General features: G+C 44.5%; 1 protein-coding gene across 1 annotated transcript in view; it reads left to right on the top strand.

Moving 5' to 3' along the window:
• The first annotated feature begins 2,692 nt into the window (after positions 1 to 2,692).
• Positions 2,693 to 14,451, top strand: part of LOC119436146 (uncharacterized) — a 37,141-nt gene continuing 25,382 nt past the window's right edge. Inside the window, exon 1 of the mRNA XM_037702908.2 lies at positions 2,693 to 3,000. Coding sequence (XP_037558836.1) covers positions 2,977 to 3,000 — 24 coding nt within the window. The 5' untranslated portion in view covers positions 2,693 to 2,976. The remainder of the gene's footprint in view (positions 3,001 to 14,451) is intronic.

The raw sequence follows: 14,451 nt of genomic DNA, 5'->3' as shown, positions 1-14,451 counted from the left end.
CATTGTGATATTACTAGATGCCCTCCCTATGAGGGTGCTTAGTACACTCCCAGGTTACATGTATTAGTGTAGGTATGCCACCGCACCAAGGGCATGTGGCCCTATAGCGGGTGGGATACATGGCGTTTAGCAGTTTTAGATGGGGGACTACCCCAGTCTGTATTTTGCGCCAATCGGCGGCCTCTTCCCTCCCCTCTAAGTTGCGGGTGAGGCGGCGGGTATTTTCTGCGGAGTCCGCGCTGATGAGCAAGGATGTCTTTGACATTTAAATTGATGGGATTTTGTGAGGGATAGTGTGAGGGGTTGGGGTTCGAAGAGGACGCCATCGCTCGGTTAGTAAACGCTCTAGCTAACGCGTTAGCCTGTTCGTTCCCCTGTACCCCCGCATGTCCCGGGCACCAGAGTAGGCGATGGCGGTGGTTGAACGATTTGGGGATTATCGCGAGGCTAGCCGCAGTCACATGCCCCTTGAGAAACATGCAGCATGTCTCCCGGGAGTCAGTGACCAGGTGCACTTGACGAGCTTTCGGCTAAAATGTTGATAGGTGGCGGAGCCCATATGAATGAGCGCATTCTGCCGGAACTTCGTCTTCTTAACCTGAACTCAATAACATTTCTTTTTGGACATACCCTGTAGATGTCTGGATCAATCGCGTACACATAATAGACATTGGTGGTTGCTTAGGCTCCAGCTGCAGTGCATGCGTCCAAGGAAAGGAGTGAAACATTTATTCAGAAAAGCTTGGCTCCATGGTGTAAGAGAATGTGTGAGGAAGGTCAACAATAGTGCCGTGACAAAGACTTCTGGTGAGACAGAGGGAATTATCTTGTTTGAACTTATGCTGCAGTCTCTTAGAAAAAATAAAATGCAGGGTGATCATTTCTGGTGTGAGAAACACCTTGTTCTTACATGCACCTGCCACATTTTGGCGTACCAGCACTGTATCTCCACCCCAAGGACACTGGTGAACCAGCTCTTGTCTTTGAGCTACGGGTGTGTGCTGGGAGTGCATGCTGTAGAAGACACCAGCCCTTAACCTAAACTTCATTTTGAGGCCACTTAAGACAAATGAACAGTTCGTTTTGAGGCCACACAACAAGAAAAAAATGCATGAGAAATAGATGTGGGAATGCAATCATTCAAACCAGTGGGATGTAAGCACAGTTGTCATTAGACAGCGTCGTGCCCATGGAGGCAAGACATAGCCACAGCCGCAGAGAACATGAGGGTGAACGCCAGAATGCCTTGACTTGAAATGAGGGTAATTTGCACAATTTTGCCACTTGGAGCTCTTTTTCTAGTGCACTGGCTCACAATTTTTGTGAGATAGCTCTCAGTGAGAGATGCTCTAAATGATTCTATCGATGAGAAAAATAGTTTCGGTGGCACTTTGTAAGAAGGCATGATATACATTTGTAATGATAGCTGTTAATACTAAATTTTACATTTCATGCCAAGTGGCATCTCTCTCTTACAAAAGTGTTCAATAGACATTGTCAGATATCCTGTGAAAACAGATTTCTTAAGGGGTGGCTCCTAAGTAGTCAATTGTGCCGATTTTCAATGAATTATTGATAAATTAGTTATACTGCATGTTGCACGTAACCAGTGAAACTTTTAAATGGAAAATGAGACATCCACCTGATTGTAGCAATTGCTACAAAGTGTAGCAATTGTAAACTCAATCATGAACATGAGGCAAACATGACTACCGCCATATACTCACGCACACGTCGCAATTGCTACGATCGGGTGGATGTCTCATTTTCCATTTAATTACTTCTCTCCACCTAGCGGGTTTCTGCTGAACTATTACGTTAGTCAAACTTTTAAAGAAAGTATTATGTTGTAGGTTAATGAAACCAACTGCATATAGTTTGTAGCCATCTTGACTTACTCGGACTAGTTTTGAGGTGCAATTTGGCGCATTTAAAATATTTGTTTTAGGACATGAGTTCAAATCAAATCTTTGCCATTGTGTCTACAGTCAGAAGCAAGGATTTGTATTGGAAAATTCAATATGCACTCAGAAATATCCAATGAAGTTGTTTCCGTAATGCCTTTTATGTAGTTATCGTTTACATGCAGGCTTTGTTACCACTTTTTTTTTTTTTTTTTTCGTTCTGACGCGAAACATAGATAGTGACATTCATCACTGTCATCGGCGCGTTTCGAAATGTCTGTCTGACGTCTGAATCCAAGTGTGTCAAGCTGTTGGTTTCTGCGTTGTGTCCCTACACACACAAACTTCAGCCAAACATCCTTACATGGTCATGAACGGGATGCATAACTCCGAACCGAATTGGTACCAGGCAAATTTACACATGCAGTAATTGAGTACACAGGCGCGCGTCAGCTTAGCAGTCTGCGGCTCGAGGGTCCACAGTATACGGCTGTACCTGTTAAGCGTGCGATACGGGGCTTTGTGCGCAGAAGCCACACGACGGCTCGAACCGAGCAAATTTCGCGCTGTTCGCTCCTCAGCGCACCGCTCGAGCTCGCAACGCGGCCTGTGCGCCGCACCGCGCGCTGCTGCACTTTCGATTTCGAAGTCGGTCACATTTGCCGGCGCGCGTGTCGGCTAAATTCTGCGCTTCTATACACGGTGCCTCCATATATTCGGACACCACTGGATGTAGGCGCGTGCGCGTGCAAAGTGTTGCTGCAAATCCGTTCGTCGTGTGCGTGGCGCCGCCGAAGATGTCCCGGTTGGCTGTGCTCCCCATTGTCCGCGCGCGCTCATTAGCCATGCAGGATCTTGTCAGCCGGGTGAATTTCCCTCTTTCTCGCGCGCCACCGTATCCGCCAACGCTGGCGCTCTTTGGCGTGTGATAAGTTCACTGATCCAAGGAGAACCGCCTGGGTGTTGGCCGCGTATAAATGCCACAAACTCGCCTCGCTAGCGGCGGCGGCCGACAGAACGCGCGCCTAGGCCCAGTCGCAAGGGTACTCGCCTGGACACCTCCGCCGCCACGATGGGCGCCGCCGGCCGCCTGCTGGTGAGTCCGGCGCCGAGCCTCTGTTGACACTCGACGCCGCGTGTACCGGTGCACGAAGAAAGCGGAGGCGCTGCATAGGGAAAGAAAGATAAACTTATTGGCCGCACATGTGCTAATTCTCCAGCTGTGCTTTCATTTGAGGACTTGCAGTCGTTGGCGACGTACCATGCAGTGTGTCGTGGAGTGTAAGGTACGCGGCCGATTTACTCCCATGGCTGGGGTCAGCCGCGTGCTGGAGTATTTCGTGCGTAGCTCACTTCAGCTGCATGGCCTCAGTTCCACCACTACATGTCTCTACACACGGCACAATGTCGAACCTTGCTTCGGCTCTCGAACATCTTAGAAATGTGTAATATCTCCAATGCCACCGTTTCTCGCCGCAGGTGTACTCACGTGTGCGTGAGTATATGCCGGTAGTCATGTTTGCCTCATGTTCGTGATTCAGTTTACAGGCCCGTGGCTAGATGAGCGCCTGCGCGTGTCACCGCACAGGCGCCCATGTACTCGTCACTTTTCATTGGGACCCCCTGTGGCCTTGTTTAGCTGGTGTTATAGTACGTAACGAAAACTATACGAACAGCACCATGTATTGTTCGTAGTGGCAATTAAATGTAGCTTCACGTTTTTGTTATTTCTGTGCGTTCTACAGAGTTTGGTCTGCCTCTGATAATACCTTCTGATGTATACGGCATTTTGTACCATAGAGTCGTTAACATTGTTTTCGGTGTATTCTCGTAGTGACGTTTTTGTAGCGGTATGCTGAAAGAAATTCCGTCAACGAGGACAGATGCTAATTTCGCGGGATTCACTGCTCGAAGCGATGGTGCGTTGTTTGCGAGAGCACGCGAATAATACCCCGTAAAATTGTGCTTTAGCGCTCAATATAAAAGAGAGAATAGCCAACAAAATTCGTGAAACTACATAGCGAAAAACTGTTTAAGCGTGGATTTTATTTGTTGTTTATCTCAATGGTCATAATCATTATCACTCTGTCGTTTTACCTGTTTAGAACGCTTTTATTCCGATTTCTGTCGCTATATAGTTTCATAAAACATTTTGTATTACCTGATCGAGCGCGATCGCTTAGGACACTCGCTCGCCGTCTCTTTTCCTTTTCTTTATTTCTTGTATGTCTCGAGCTTGCATGACAGTGAAATACTATTATGAATCACCTGTGTTGAAAGTTCAACGCTGAAGCCGTAGTGACTATGTGCTTCACTCAGCAAAACTATTTACACTCTTAAGGGTGATTTGAGTTCTGATCACAGCCCCATTTACACCCATCAAACAAGAAGTTTTCTCCAAAATACCCATAGGAAGGGTTGCTGCCGAATACTTACACCCTTTCGTAAAGGTGTAAGAAACAGGATCGTTCTGCGCGAAGCAGGTGTTACTACACCGTATATACCAGCCCTCTAAAACGAGTTCATTCATTCATTCATTCATTCATTCATTCATTCATTCATTCATTCATTCATTCATTCATTCATTCATTTTGTGTGTAACCTATCGCATGAGAGAAATGTTCTACGCTCTAGGTTGCATGAGTGGCATCCCATGAGTGACACGTGGCCCACTTCCTGCGGTGTTTGAATCGGTGTAAGCAAAAATATGCCCGTCTGTAAGTAAATCAATAGACCTCTGGCGCATTCCTACTTGAGAATTTAACGTGTGCCGTGACATGCGAGTGCAAAATTACTGCCGTGTTTGCTGTAGTTTTTAAAGACCATACAAAATATTAATAATCTTTACCAGGATCGAGTTTATTTTATGCAGAACACTTCCTTCTTTGCAGACACTGTCCTATCAAAGTCTCTGCCGTTCTTGCTGATGGGTTACGTGGCTAGGCGGACATTATCAGCAAGGGAAAAAAATTGACGATAATTTTGGTAATTAACGTTTTAGTTATCAAATTTCAGGCACTTGTTGTAATTGTGAAATTGAAGCCGAGTACATAGTGCAGTCATGCCTGCTTAGCAGAAATCCTGAGACTATAGCACAACTTTCCAAATATACGACCTTAAAGTCTGCTACGAAATACGTAAATGGGTGTTCCAGCTGGCAGTCGCATAAAAGCGTGCTTCGAACAGTGCGGGACGATTTTAACTGGAACGCCGCAGCATTTTTTAGCAGCTTTGGGGACGGATATCTTGAAAGTGATGCTAGTCATACATGTGCCCTAAAGTAGGGAATTAAAAGTTAACTTACGTGTTTTTGTTAATTAGCCTAAATGCAAGAACGGCAAGAGCCTAGATATGACGGTTTCTTTTTTCTTCTTTTTCTTTTTTTTCTTTTTTTTTTTTTGGTGTTCCGCATAAAAATAAACACCTTGTATACTCAGTGCCCTAGTAGAACAACGAAAGTTGTTCATTATATTCACGAGTGAGAATGTACGACGATTTTACTGCGTTTTTGTGCACGCCTTGGTTGCACGTCAACCGCACTGAAATCGATACCAATTCAGCTTAAGTACCCATCCACATAAGATGTCGCTGTTAACGCTAGAAACACTCGCCTATCTGTCAAAATAAAAATTTAAGAAATATCAGGAAGCACTCCTATCTTACATACTCCTAAAAATTGTAGTGCTTATTAAGAAAAAAAAAAAAAAAACTGTGAAGTGTTTGTCAGGTTGCTGGTCTAAGGTTACAATATTGGCAAAATTTATTATTGTGGTTACCGCCCTTATCGTATACAAGTGTTTCCAAGCTAAATATGTACAAGTCACCACCACTGCAATTACGGAGGACCAAGCGGTACGAAGGTAACAAACGGCTTACACCGCAACGATTACTTCGCGAGACATTCCCGGAATTTTTAAAAGTCGCCTGTTGCAGATAATCGAATTCTAGTCCTTTAGCGAGATTATACAGAGAGGCGAACATTACTCCCACGAGAAATTGAAAAACATATTCGGCTAAGGAAAAATTGACTAATGAACTTCTTAAATACTTTACGGAACACTGTAATTTACGAATTGTAGCGGTGAGCTTGCAAGGCGTATCCACTTGGAGGGAATTTCCGGAATGACACTAGTTTGGAGATACGCGCCATCAAACCCACCGTAAAAATGCACCGTTTTTCCACTTCTTTATCCAAACGCTCTTTAATGCATTGAAGCACAAAAGTAACTAGAACGCCCGTGTATTTCATCCCACACTTTGGGAAATATTTCGAAACTGGTGTCATCCGGGAGATTCATTTCAAGTGGATACGTCTTGCAAACTCATCGGCTACAATTCGTATGTTGTAAAATGTGCCGAAAAGTAATTATTTAATAAAGTAAATAGTTATTTTTGTTAATTAGTTGAATATGTGTTTCGATTTCTCGTGCTAGTAATGTCCACCTCTTGGAATAATCGAGCTCAAGGACAATAATTATGCTATCTGCCACAGACAATTTCTAAAAATTCCTTAAACTTAAAAGTGATCACCCCTTAGATCGGAAGAGTGTGAATACATTTAGTTAGACACCCATCGATCCGGTGGCCGTCTGTGCGCGCTCTTCATAATTACATCGCACATCCCTAATTAAAAATAGTTTTTTTTTGTAATATGTTTGTCAGGCAATCATATTTGGTGTACAGGCAATCATCGCGCACATGTTAAAGTAATGCACTCAGGCTTGTCGCTCCTAGCTGCTTCGGAGTATGCGGCGAAAATAATTTTGCATGTATAAAAAAAATTACCGCTACCCAATTCGATAGCGCGACATTAATTCAATTTCAGGGGCGTCTGATTTTGTTCTGACAGTGAACTATTCAGGTGTAAGGGTGTTTGAAAGTTTTCTGCTCACTGGTCATTCGTAGAGGTGCCCAAACAAGGGTGTAAACAGCAGCAGACACGAGCTGTCCGTGAAGCAGTTGCCGGAAAACACGAACTTTAACGTCCCTTGGGATCTTGGTTATAGTGCACATGTACGAACACATCTACCGCCTTGGCTGCACCAAGCAGCACGACACTGCAGGGAAAAACAACGAAATGAGATATCGCACGTCAATCTGGTTTTCGTTCTGTCCTTGTCGTATATCGTGCTGCTTAGTTCTATTATGGAGCTCTAAAGCTCTAGAGTTTTGAAACGAAAAAACGACCGGTCATCTTAGCTTTCAAGATCTTCAGAATGTCTGCCCTGGCGACGGCCGTGACGATTGCACGCAGATACTGTTGGTTAAGCGTGAACAAGGTCGGGGTGTTTTCTGTCGGTGCTCGTTAAAGAACGCCATTTGGCCGGAAGCCGAGTTTACCTATAGCTAGTGTAGGCTGCTTCGCCCTATATGATTTGGCGACAGAGCGACAAGCTGTTGGCTTTTCTTATGGTCGTTACTAACGAAAAACCGAGCTAGCTCTCGGTTCCCCTGATTCGTCTCGCTCAAAGGCTGGCATCGTGCCTTAAAAGGTGTGGTGTAGTGACGCAAATGTCTTTCCCCTAATGTAGCGGCGTGGCGTCGGCATCGGCGGGATTCAGCAAGCACCACAACCGCGAAAACAACGTGTCTTGTACTGGAGGAACCGAGTACGGACCTCGAGAAGGGTTCAGCAGAATAAAGAATCTACGTATATACATACTATGCAGGAACATTCTTCACTGGTCACAATGCGGTCGGTGTTTGTGGCCTTCGCATTTGTACCTTCAGAACAATTGGTGCGCACCTCTAAGTGGACTGAAAATACCTTTCGGCTTCACTTTCAAGGTGGGTTGAGACTTTGTTTGGTTCAAAATATCGATATTCTGATTTTTAATTGCGCTCTTTTGATAGCGAATTTCGTTAGCCTTTAAGAAATATGTAACACTTGCATATATAAGCGGCTTCTGAAATACTTATTTAATTCATTTTAGTTGACTCGTCGAGCGGAAAGTGGGCATGCCCCGTCGTCGAGTCTGATTTCGTACGAAGATTTAATACCATAAAAACAACTTGTGTTTCACAGAAGTTTTTGTTTTGGTTTAGCGTCTTTCTTTTTCTATGTAGGGCATTTTACAGTCATTAGGAAGGTCTCTGCAGTTCTCTCTTGTTTGTTTTTGGTGGTGTGCGCTCTTCGGACAGTACGTTGCGTCTGTGAAGGACCTATTCCGTTCCTTTTTTTGTGTGTGTGTCGCTGATGGGGAGAACGCGAAGAATGACACGAAAATGAAAGCTTTATGACAACCGCGGTAGTGGAAGCGTGCTAAAGCACCAAAGGAGTCATTTCTGGAAATTTGTGTGTATCTACGTGTGCGCTATCGATGGACTCAAGGTAGCTGATGCAGTGACTTCAAACTGAGAGTCGAAGCAAAACAGCAATGAACGGACCGCAGAAAGAGAGAGAGAGATGCTGCAGTAATGTTCATCACGAAAAAGACTGTAATCCTGGGATGTTTGGTTAAATTAAACAGTTTGACACCACTTCCATTCTTTCTCAGAACGTGATTTTAGGAAACTTGTGCAACTTTTTCTACAAAAAGAAAAAAGGTAGTGACGTTTCACTTCGTCAACGCGGGTTGTGCGCAAGCGTATGGACGTCGCGAACATGCACAACGAGCACCGCGGCCTCGAAGCACCAAGGGAAAGGGCGCGAACTCTTCTCCACCTCCAGGCGCCTTCCTCCTCCTCGCCTCGCTTACGCGTAAAGCTGCTGACCGTATGTCGACTAAATTTTGCGAATATGTCAGTTAGCGTCTCGTACAACACTGGAACTAGAATGAATATCCACAAGCTAATGAGAGTTTAGAAAACAAATAAAAAGCATGTCATGGTGACAACTGTACTCTGTGAAAACAGAAAAAAAAAAGAAAAAAAAATGCCATATTTTTTCACGTATCTACATAGTTCTAGTTCCACTTGTGTAGCATTCAATTGTCCTTCCATCTGCAAAATTTTAAAGTTCTGCAACTAATAGTTATGACAAAAAAACACACAAAAAACATACATTTGTGAAAAATAAAAAATAGCAAAAAACTGAAATACGTACTTTTTTCAAATTTTTTTTTTTGCTTTATAAATAGCACAACTTTAACTCATATCACATAAAAAAATTAAGAAGACAAACCGTATTCTTTTATACCACCTATCAAAGCTTCAACCCACATTAACCTGTCGTGAGGACAACCTTCTGTGTCTTTTTTTTTTTGCGGATAATAATACCAATAATGACATTATTATTATTATTATTATTATTATTATTATTATTATTATTATTATTATTATTATTATTATTATTATTATTATTTAACTACCCTTCTCCTCCTTTTAACAGCGGAGCTGTTTAAGCCGACCGTCAGTCCGTAGCCCGCGAACAGAAAATGTGGGCCGATCCTGGCGGTAGTGCAGAAAGGGTCCAAGCGCAATGGCACATACCTCTGTGAACTAGCGAAGGTGTTTAAGCTCGAGGATGGTCCGTCGAGTGTACGGCGCAAAACCTCCGATAGCCAATCAATAGCTAATTGATAGTCGATCAATAAATTCCGGAAAATGCTGGGGATGACTTGGTAGTGCTTAGCCTAGCCCAAATACGTGGCCAATACCTTGCGATAGCCAATCGATAGCTAATCTATAATCGATAAGTAATCAACAAATTACGGAAAATGCTGGGGATGACTTGGTAGTGCTTAGCTATAGCCCAAATACGTGGTCGATCTGCTCCACTGCTTCTTTAGCCTTGCGCCATTAGTACAAGCTACGCTAATTTTTTCCCTTGCTATTTACCTTGCGCTTCGTTGTATGTGAACTCTTTTCATAATTGTTCTTTTTATTCATTGTGTTATTATTGAGATAGCAATTATATGGACACTTCAACCGGATTTCTGCCGTCGCCGTGAGGTTCCGTATAGATTCCAAGGGCGATAAAACCGTCGCCGCGCGCCGTATGCGCGAGTGAAAGCGCGCAGGTGACGCGCGCTATCACGGAGAGCGAACGCACGGCGGAAAGTAAACGCGACCGTCGCGCGAAAGGATGTGGGGGTATGGGAGGGAGGGAGGCAGGGCTACGCTGTGTGCTTCACCAAATGCTTATCTTGCAACCGGGCGCAAGGGGAACTGGCCACTCAATCTCCCACGCGAAAGCAAGAAAGCGGGAAGGCAGCGCGGGAGGGAGGGGGGGGGGCAGCTTCTCCTCTGTCAACAACTTCTCCTCTGCACAACTCCTCTGCACTTTGCCCGGCGCTGGCGGTGGGCCGCACCGTCTCTTATCTCCACGCGGCTCTGACCTTTGTATGCGCTGTGCATTCGCCGCTCAGTTTCCGTTGAAGTGATTGACCGCGCGAACAATTCGCCCGCTGCGGCGGCTGCGCTTGCTGCCGGCGTTTTGACAGTCGTTATCTGCGGTCATTCGGTGTGATCTATTCTTGTTTGCTTGTGCGCGCTGACACCAGGCTTGTTAATTCAGTTAGTCCAAATGTGTCCAAGTTTATGCAGCCGATAAAACTACTATCCCTACTCCGAATAGCTCTCTACTAATTTGCGATCGCAATTGATGCTTAGCCTTTCGGGCGAAACTGCGACATTTTTTTACTTATATTCCCCTGCAGATTTGTTGTTTGTTTTTGGTTTTTAATGTATGCGTGCGCCAGCGCTCAGACCTTAGGGTTGTACCTGGGCACGGAAAATAAATAATTTATTTATTGATTGTTATTGTTGCTATTATTATTATTATTATTATTATTATTATTATTATTTTATTTTTTTTTCGGGGAGAGCCACTTATCCGCGCAGCGGTGGCATGCTAAGCGGTATAGCTTCCAAATGGGGCGCAATTGAACATGCAGACCGTCAAAACGCGATTCAATTTCGTCGTGCCAATTCGAAGGTTTGTAGCAGCGATTTCTGCTTTCCGTCATAAGATTTGGAGCATACGATACGTGCTGACCTAAATACGCAGGCGAGCGCCAGCCCTGGTCCCTAGCGTCCGTCAGGGCAGGTGACAACGGTCCCTTCATGTACGAACGCCACATGAGCGTTTAATTCAATGTATCCTATTGACTGCGCGCGTTATCGTGACTAGAGCGGTGGCTAAGCCGATTTCCTGGTGCTTTCGAGGCCGCTCGTTCGATTCGATTGCCCGCGCCCACGGTGGCCGCAGAAACTGGGAGGAAGACCGAACGCGCGCTTGTGTGCGACGCGCTGGTTGTTCGGCGGCGGTACAGCGGCGTGCCTAAGCTGCTTCACTTCGCCATCGTGTCTCTCCCATTTCCCAGTATCGAGCACATCATGGTAAGGCTTCACGTAAGAAGGTCAGTTATTGCTAATTGCGGAGACTGCTCTCTTTCCCCCTTTTCAATCGTTAATGTTTCCTCGCCTCTTTCCTTTTGCTTCGGATGCGAAATAACTTCCTGTAAGCGACGATCTCTTACAAATTTCACATCGAAATCCGCTTCGAAAGGAGCGTCAGTGATCGAGCCGCGACTCGATGGCAGCGTTACCGTTCAGTATACCATGGTTAAAGTTCTGGAGGGCGGTTATCACACGTATAGCACCTAAAAATAACCGAGATACCACGGGCAGTGAAATAACCCAATATTTCTGTTATGGCGGTTTTCGTGATTCGCTTGTTTGAGACAGTATACGTGTGCGAAGCGCAGGTTCGCACTCGTGGACGTGCGTTGGTGTGCTTGCAAATGTGTTATATATAGTCAGTAAGCGCCGCTTAAGTATAAAAACGTTAATTCTTACTAAACCCTTCACTTGTAAAAAAATTCATGTTAACGTGACACGTTAATGATGGAAGCATTTTACAGGGTACGGGCTCGTCAGCTGTATTTCGATCATCATATAATTATAGAGGTCATCCCTGTTAAATTCTGAACAAAGTGTTTAATAATTGTCCGTGGCTTAGGACGCTATCCGCCTTTGCAGCTTAATTAGGGGAAACTGGACACAACTTTCTCGACAAATTAATATGCAATCATTAGCCAAATCAGTAATAATATATCAATTTCAACTGGCTTACAGCATTTGTACATATTTATGACTTAGGGCTATCATTATTAGAGGCTGTTTTATTTTGTAATATTATTTAGCGTGATTTTGCCTCAAGGCGTTTGTGATCAAAGGTTCGCTCTTACCACTTCCGACTCGGAATATACTCGGCGATTCGCGCGCATTGTTCGAGGCGTGACAATAAGGCGTGGCAATACGGCAATGCCGGCGCTCTGCGCTGGGTCATAGCACTGGTCATTATGATCATCATCCTGTCTTTATTTCCACTGCACTACAAATATACCAGCCTCTATAGCATTACGAAGGTCTCTCTGTAGTAATGACGCCGGCTTGCGATTCCGACTTCCACTTCGGATGCGGAGAGGCCAGGAAACACTAATCCATCGATTACGGCTTGGTGTGGCGTACACTCGCAAATACCTTCACAAGATTGGACGCGAACGAGACCCTGATTGTAGCGTCTGTCACACTCCCGAGACAATAGAACACATACTTTGCGTGTGCCCTCAATATGCGACCGAGCGAAGGACACTAAAACGTAGTGTTGACTCTTTGGACTCCCGCCCCTTTTCGGAAGCCAAGATTTTAGGCGCATGGAGAAGCGTTGATCATGCCCAGCGCACCATAAGATCACTTCTGAAATTTATGTGTGAGACGGGCTTAGACGGTCGTCTCTAGGACCTGTGCAGTGTGCAGTGCGCGAAATGTGTTTGTGCGATGACGTTCTGTGCGGACAACACTACTCCTGCGTGTAGTGTGTGAAAAGTGCACAACCGCGTATTGGACAACGTGTGTAAATAGTAGCTCCTTGTACGATATCATAATCACCTGTCACCTACCTCTCTCTGTATCACCCACTTCCCCTTACCCCAGTGAGGAGTAGCAGGCTAGAGACACGCTCTCCAGGCCGACCTCTCCTCCCTTCTCTTCATTAAAATCTACTCTCTCTCTCTCTCTCTGTAGTAATGTTCAATTACCCTTGTCTTTCGTTAGCCGAATGCATCCTATGCTGGCAAATTTCTTAATCTTATCATATCATTTAATAATCTGCCGTCTAAGACTGTGTTTCCCTTTCCTTGGCACCCATTCTGCTACTCTAAATACTAGCAGACCACCGGTTATCTCCTGTACGCGTTCATGCCCTTAACAGCTACACTTGCTTCTTTTAATTACGACTAAAATATCGGCTACCGGCGTTTGCTCTCTAATCCATATTGCCGTCTTCCTGTCCCAATTAACTTTACTCGTATTGTTTTCCGTTCCATGGCTTGTTGTGGGGTCCCTGTCTTTTTTCTCGGGTCTCCTTGCTATCCTTCAAGTATCAGCCACATAGATTAGTACTAGTAGAATGCACTGATTGTAGTCTTACTTTTTTCCGCCCAAGGATATTGGTAAGCTGCCCTTCATGACATGATACTTTCTGCCATATATGCGCTCTCAGCCATTTTTATTCTTCTGGAGTTACCCTTATAAACCTCGCAAAAAGTCATTCAAGTACCTTTTAGGTGTCAGTATTTTTCCAAGCTGACAGCGGCTTATCAGTCGGCCTGCTAAAGCAAGGACACTGGCTAGCCTGCGCTTAGATCAAATCAAAGAGGTGCGACATCTGGATGGGCTGATACGGTCGCCGATGTTGCTTATGATGATGAATTGCTTTATTTGCCAAAGAAAATATGAACATAGTGGATGGGCTAGTGGGAAGACAAATGAGGTTGGCCGTGGGCACCGTAACTGGTAACTACTGTCTGGGCTATGGACATCTGAACAATTCCGCAGCCAAAGGTCTTTCGGAGCGCATAAACAACAGATTTGAATGGAAGCTGCATGATACCTCGACGTATATAATCGCCTTAGAAGAATTTAATAAAAGGGAATGACCTTGCATAATGTCTGGATGCAGTCATGGATACAAACTAAAGTGAGAATGATAAGAAAAGTTAATTGGTGAATAACTGTTAATTTTAAAATTGGTCGTCGTTATTTGTCCTGAAAGTTGCGTCTGTATATATGTTCGTACGGCCTGTAGTCGCACAGGTGGAATTACTTTACGTGCCACGGGCGATTCTTGAGTGTCTATTCAAGTCATGACAATATTAGTAATTACAAAAAAATAATTCGCAGCGTGCCCGAACGGTGGACAAAAACGGTGCAGCACCACTGCATTATTTCCGGCCTCGCTATGTACGTGACTTTCTTTCCTTCTTTATTTCTTACTTACTATCTTTCTCTGTTACTGTCTCTATTTCTTTCTTCCTTTCTTTTTTCCTATCTTTCTTACTGTCTTTCCTTCTCTCTTTCTTACTATCTTTATTTCTTTCGTTCCTACTTTATTTCTTATTGTCTTTCTTTCATCTTCCTTTCTTACTGTCTTTCCTTTTTTTTTCATTCTTACTTACTTTCTTTCTTTATTTTTTACTGTCTTTCTGTAGGTAAAATGGAGGAATCGCTTCCCGGAAATGACTGACAAGAATTTCGCCGATATGACAGATTCTGTAATTAATCACCCGCCTCGGCAAGCAAACGCCCGCCATTCAAGTCC

This window comes from Dermacentor silvarum, chromosome 1 (assembly GCF_013339745.2).
Source record: "Dermacentor silvarum isolate Dsil-2018 chromosome 1, BIME_Dsil_1.4, whole genome shotgun sequence".
Classification (NCBI taxonomy): domain Eukaryota; kingdom Metazoa; phylum Arthropoda; class Arachnida; order Ixodida; family Ixodidae; genus Dermacentor; species Dermacentor silvarum.
This window is presented reverse-complemented; position numbering and strand designations above follow the sequence as displayed.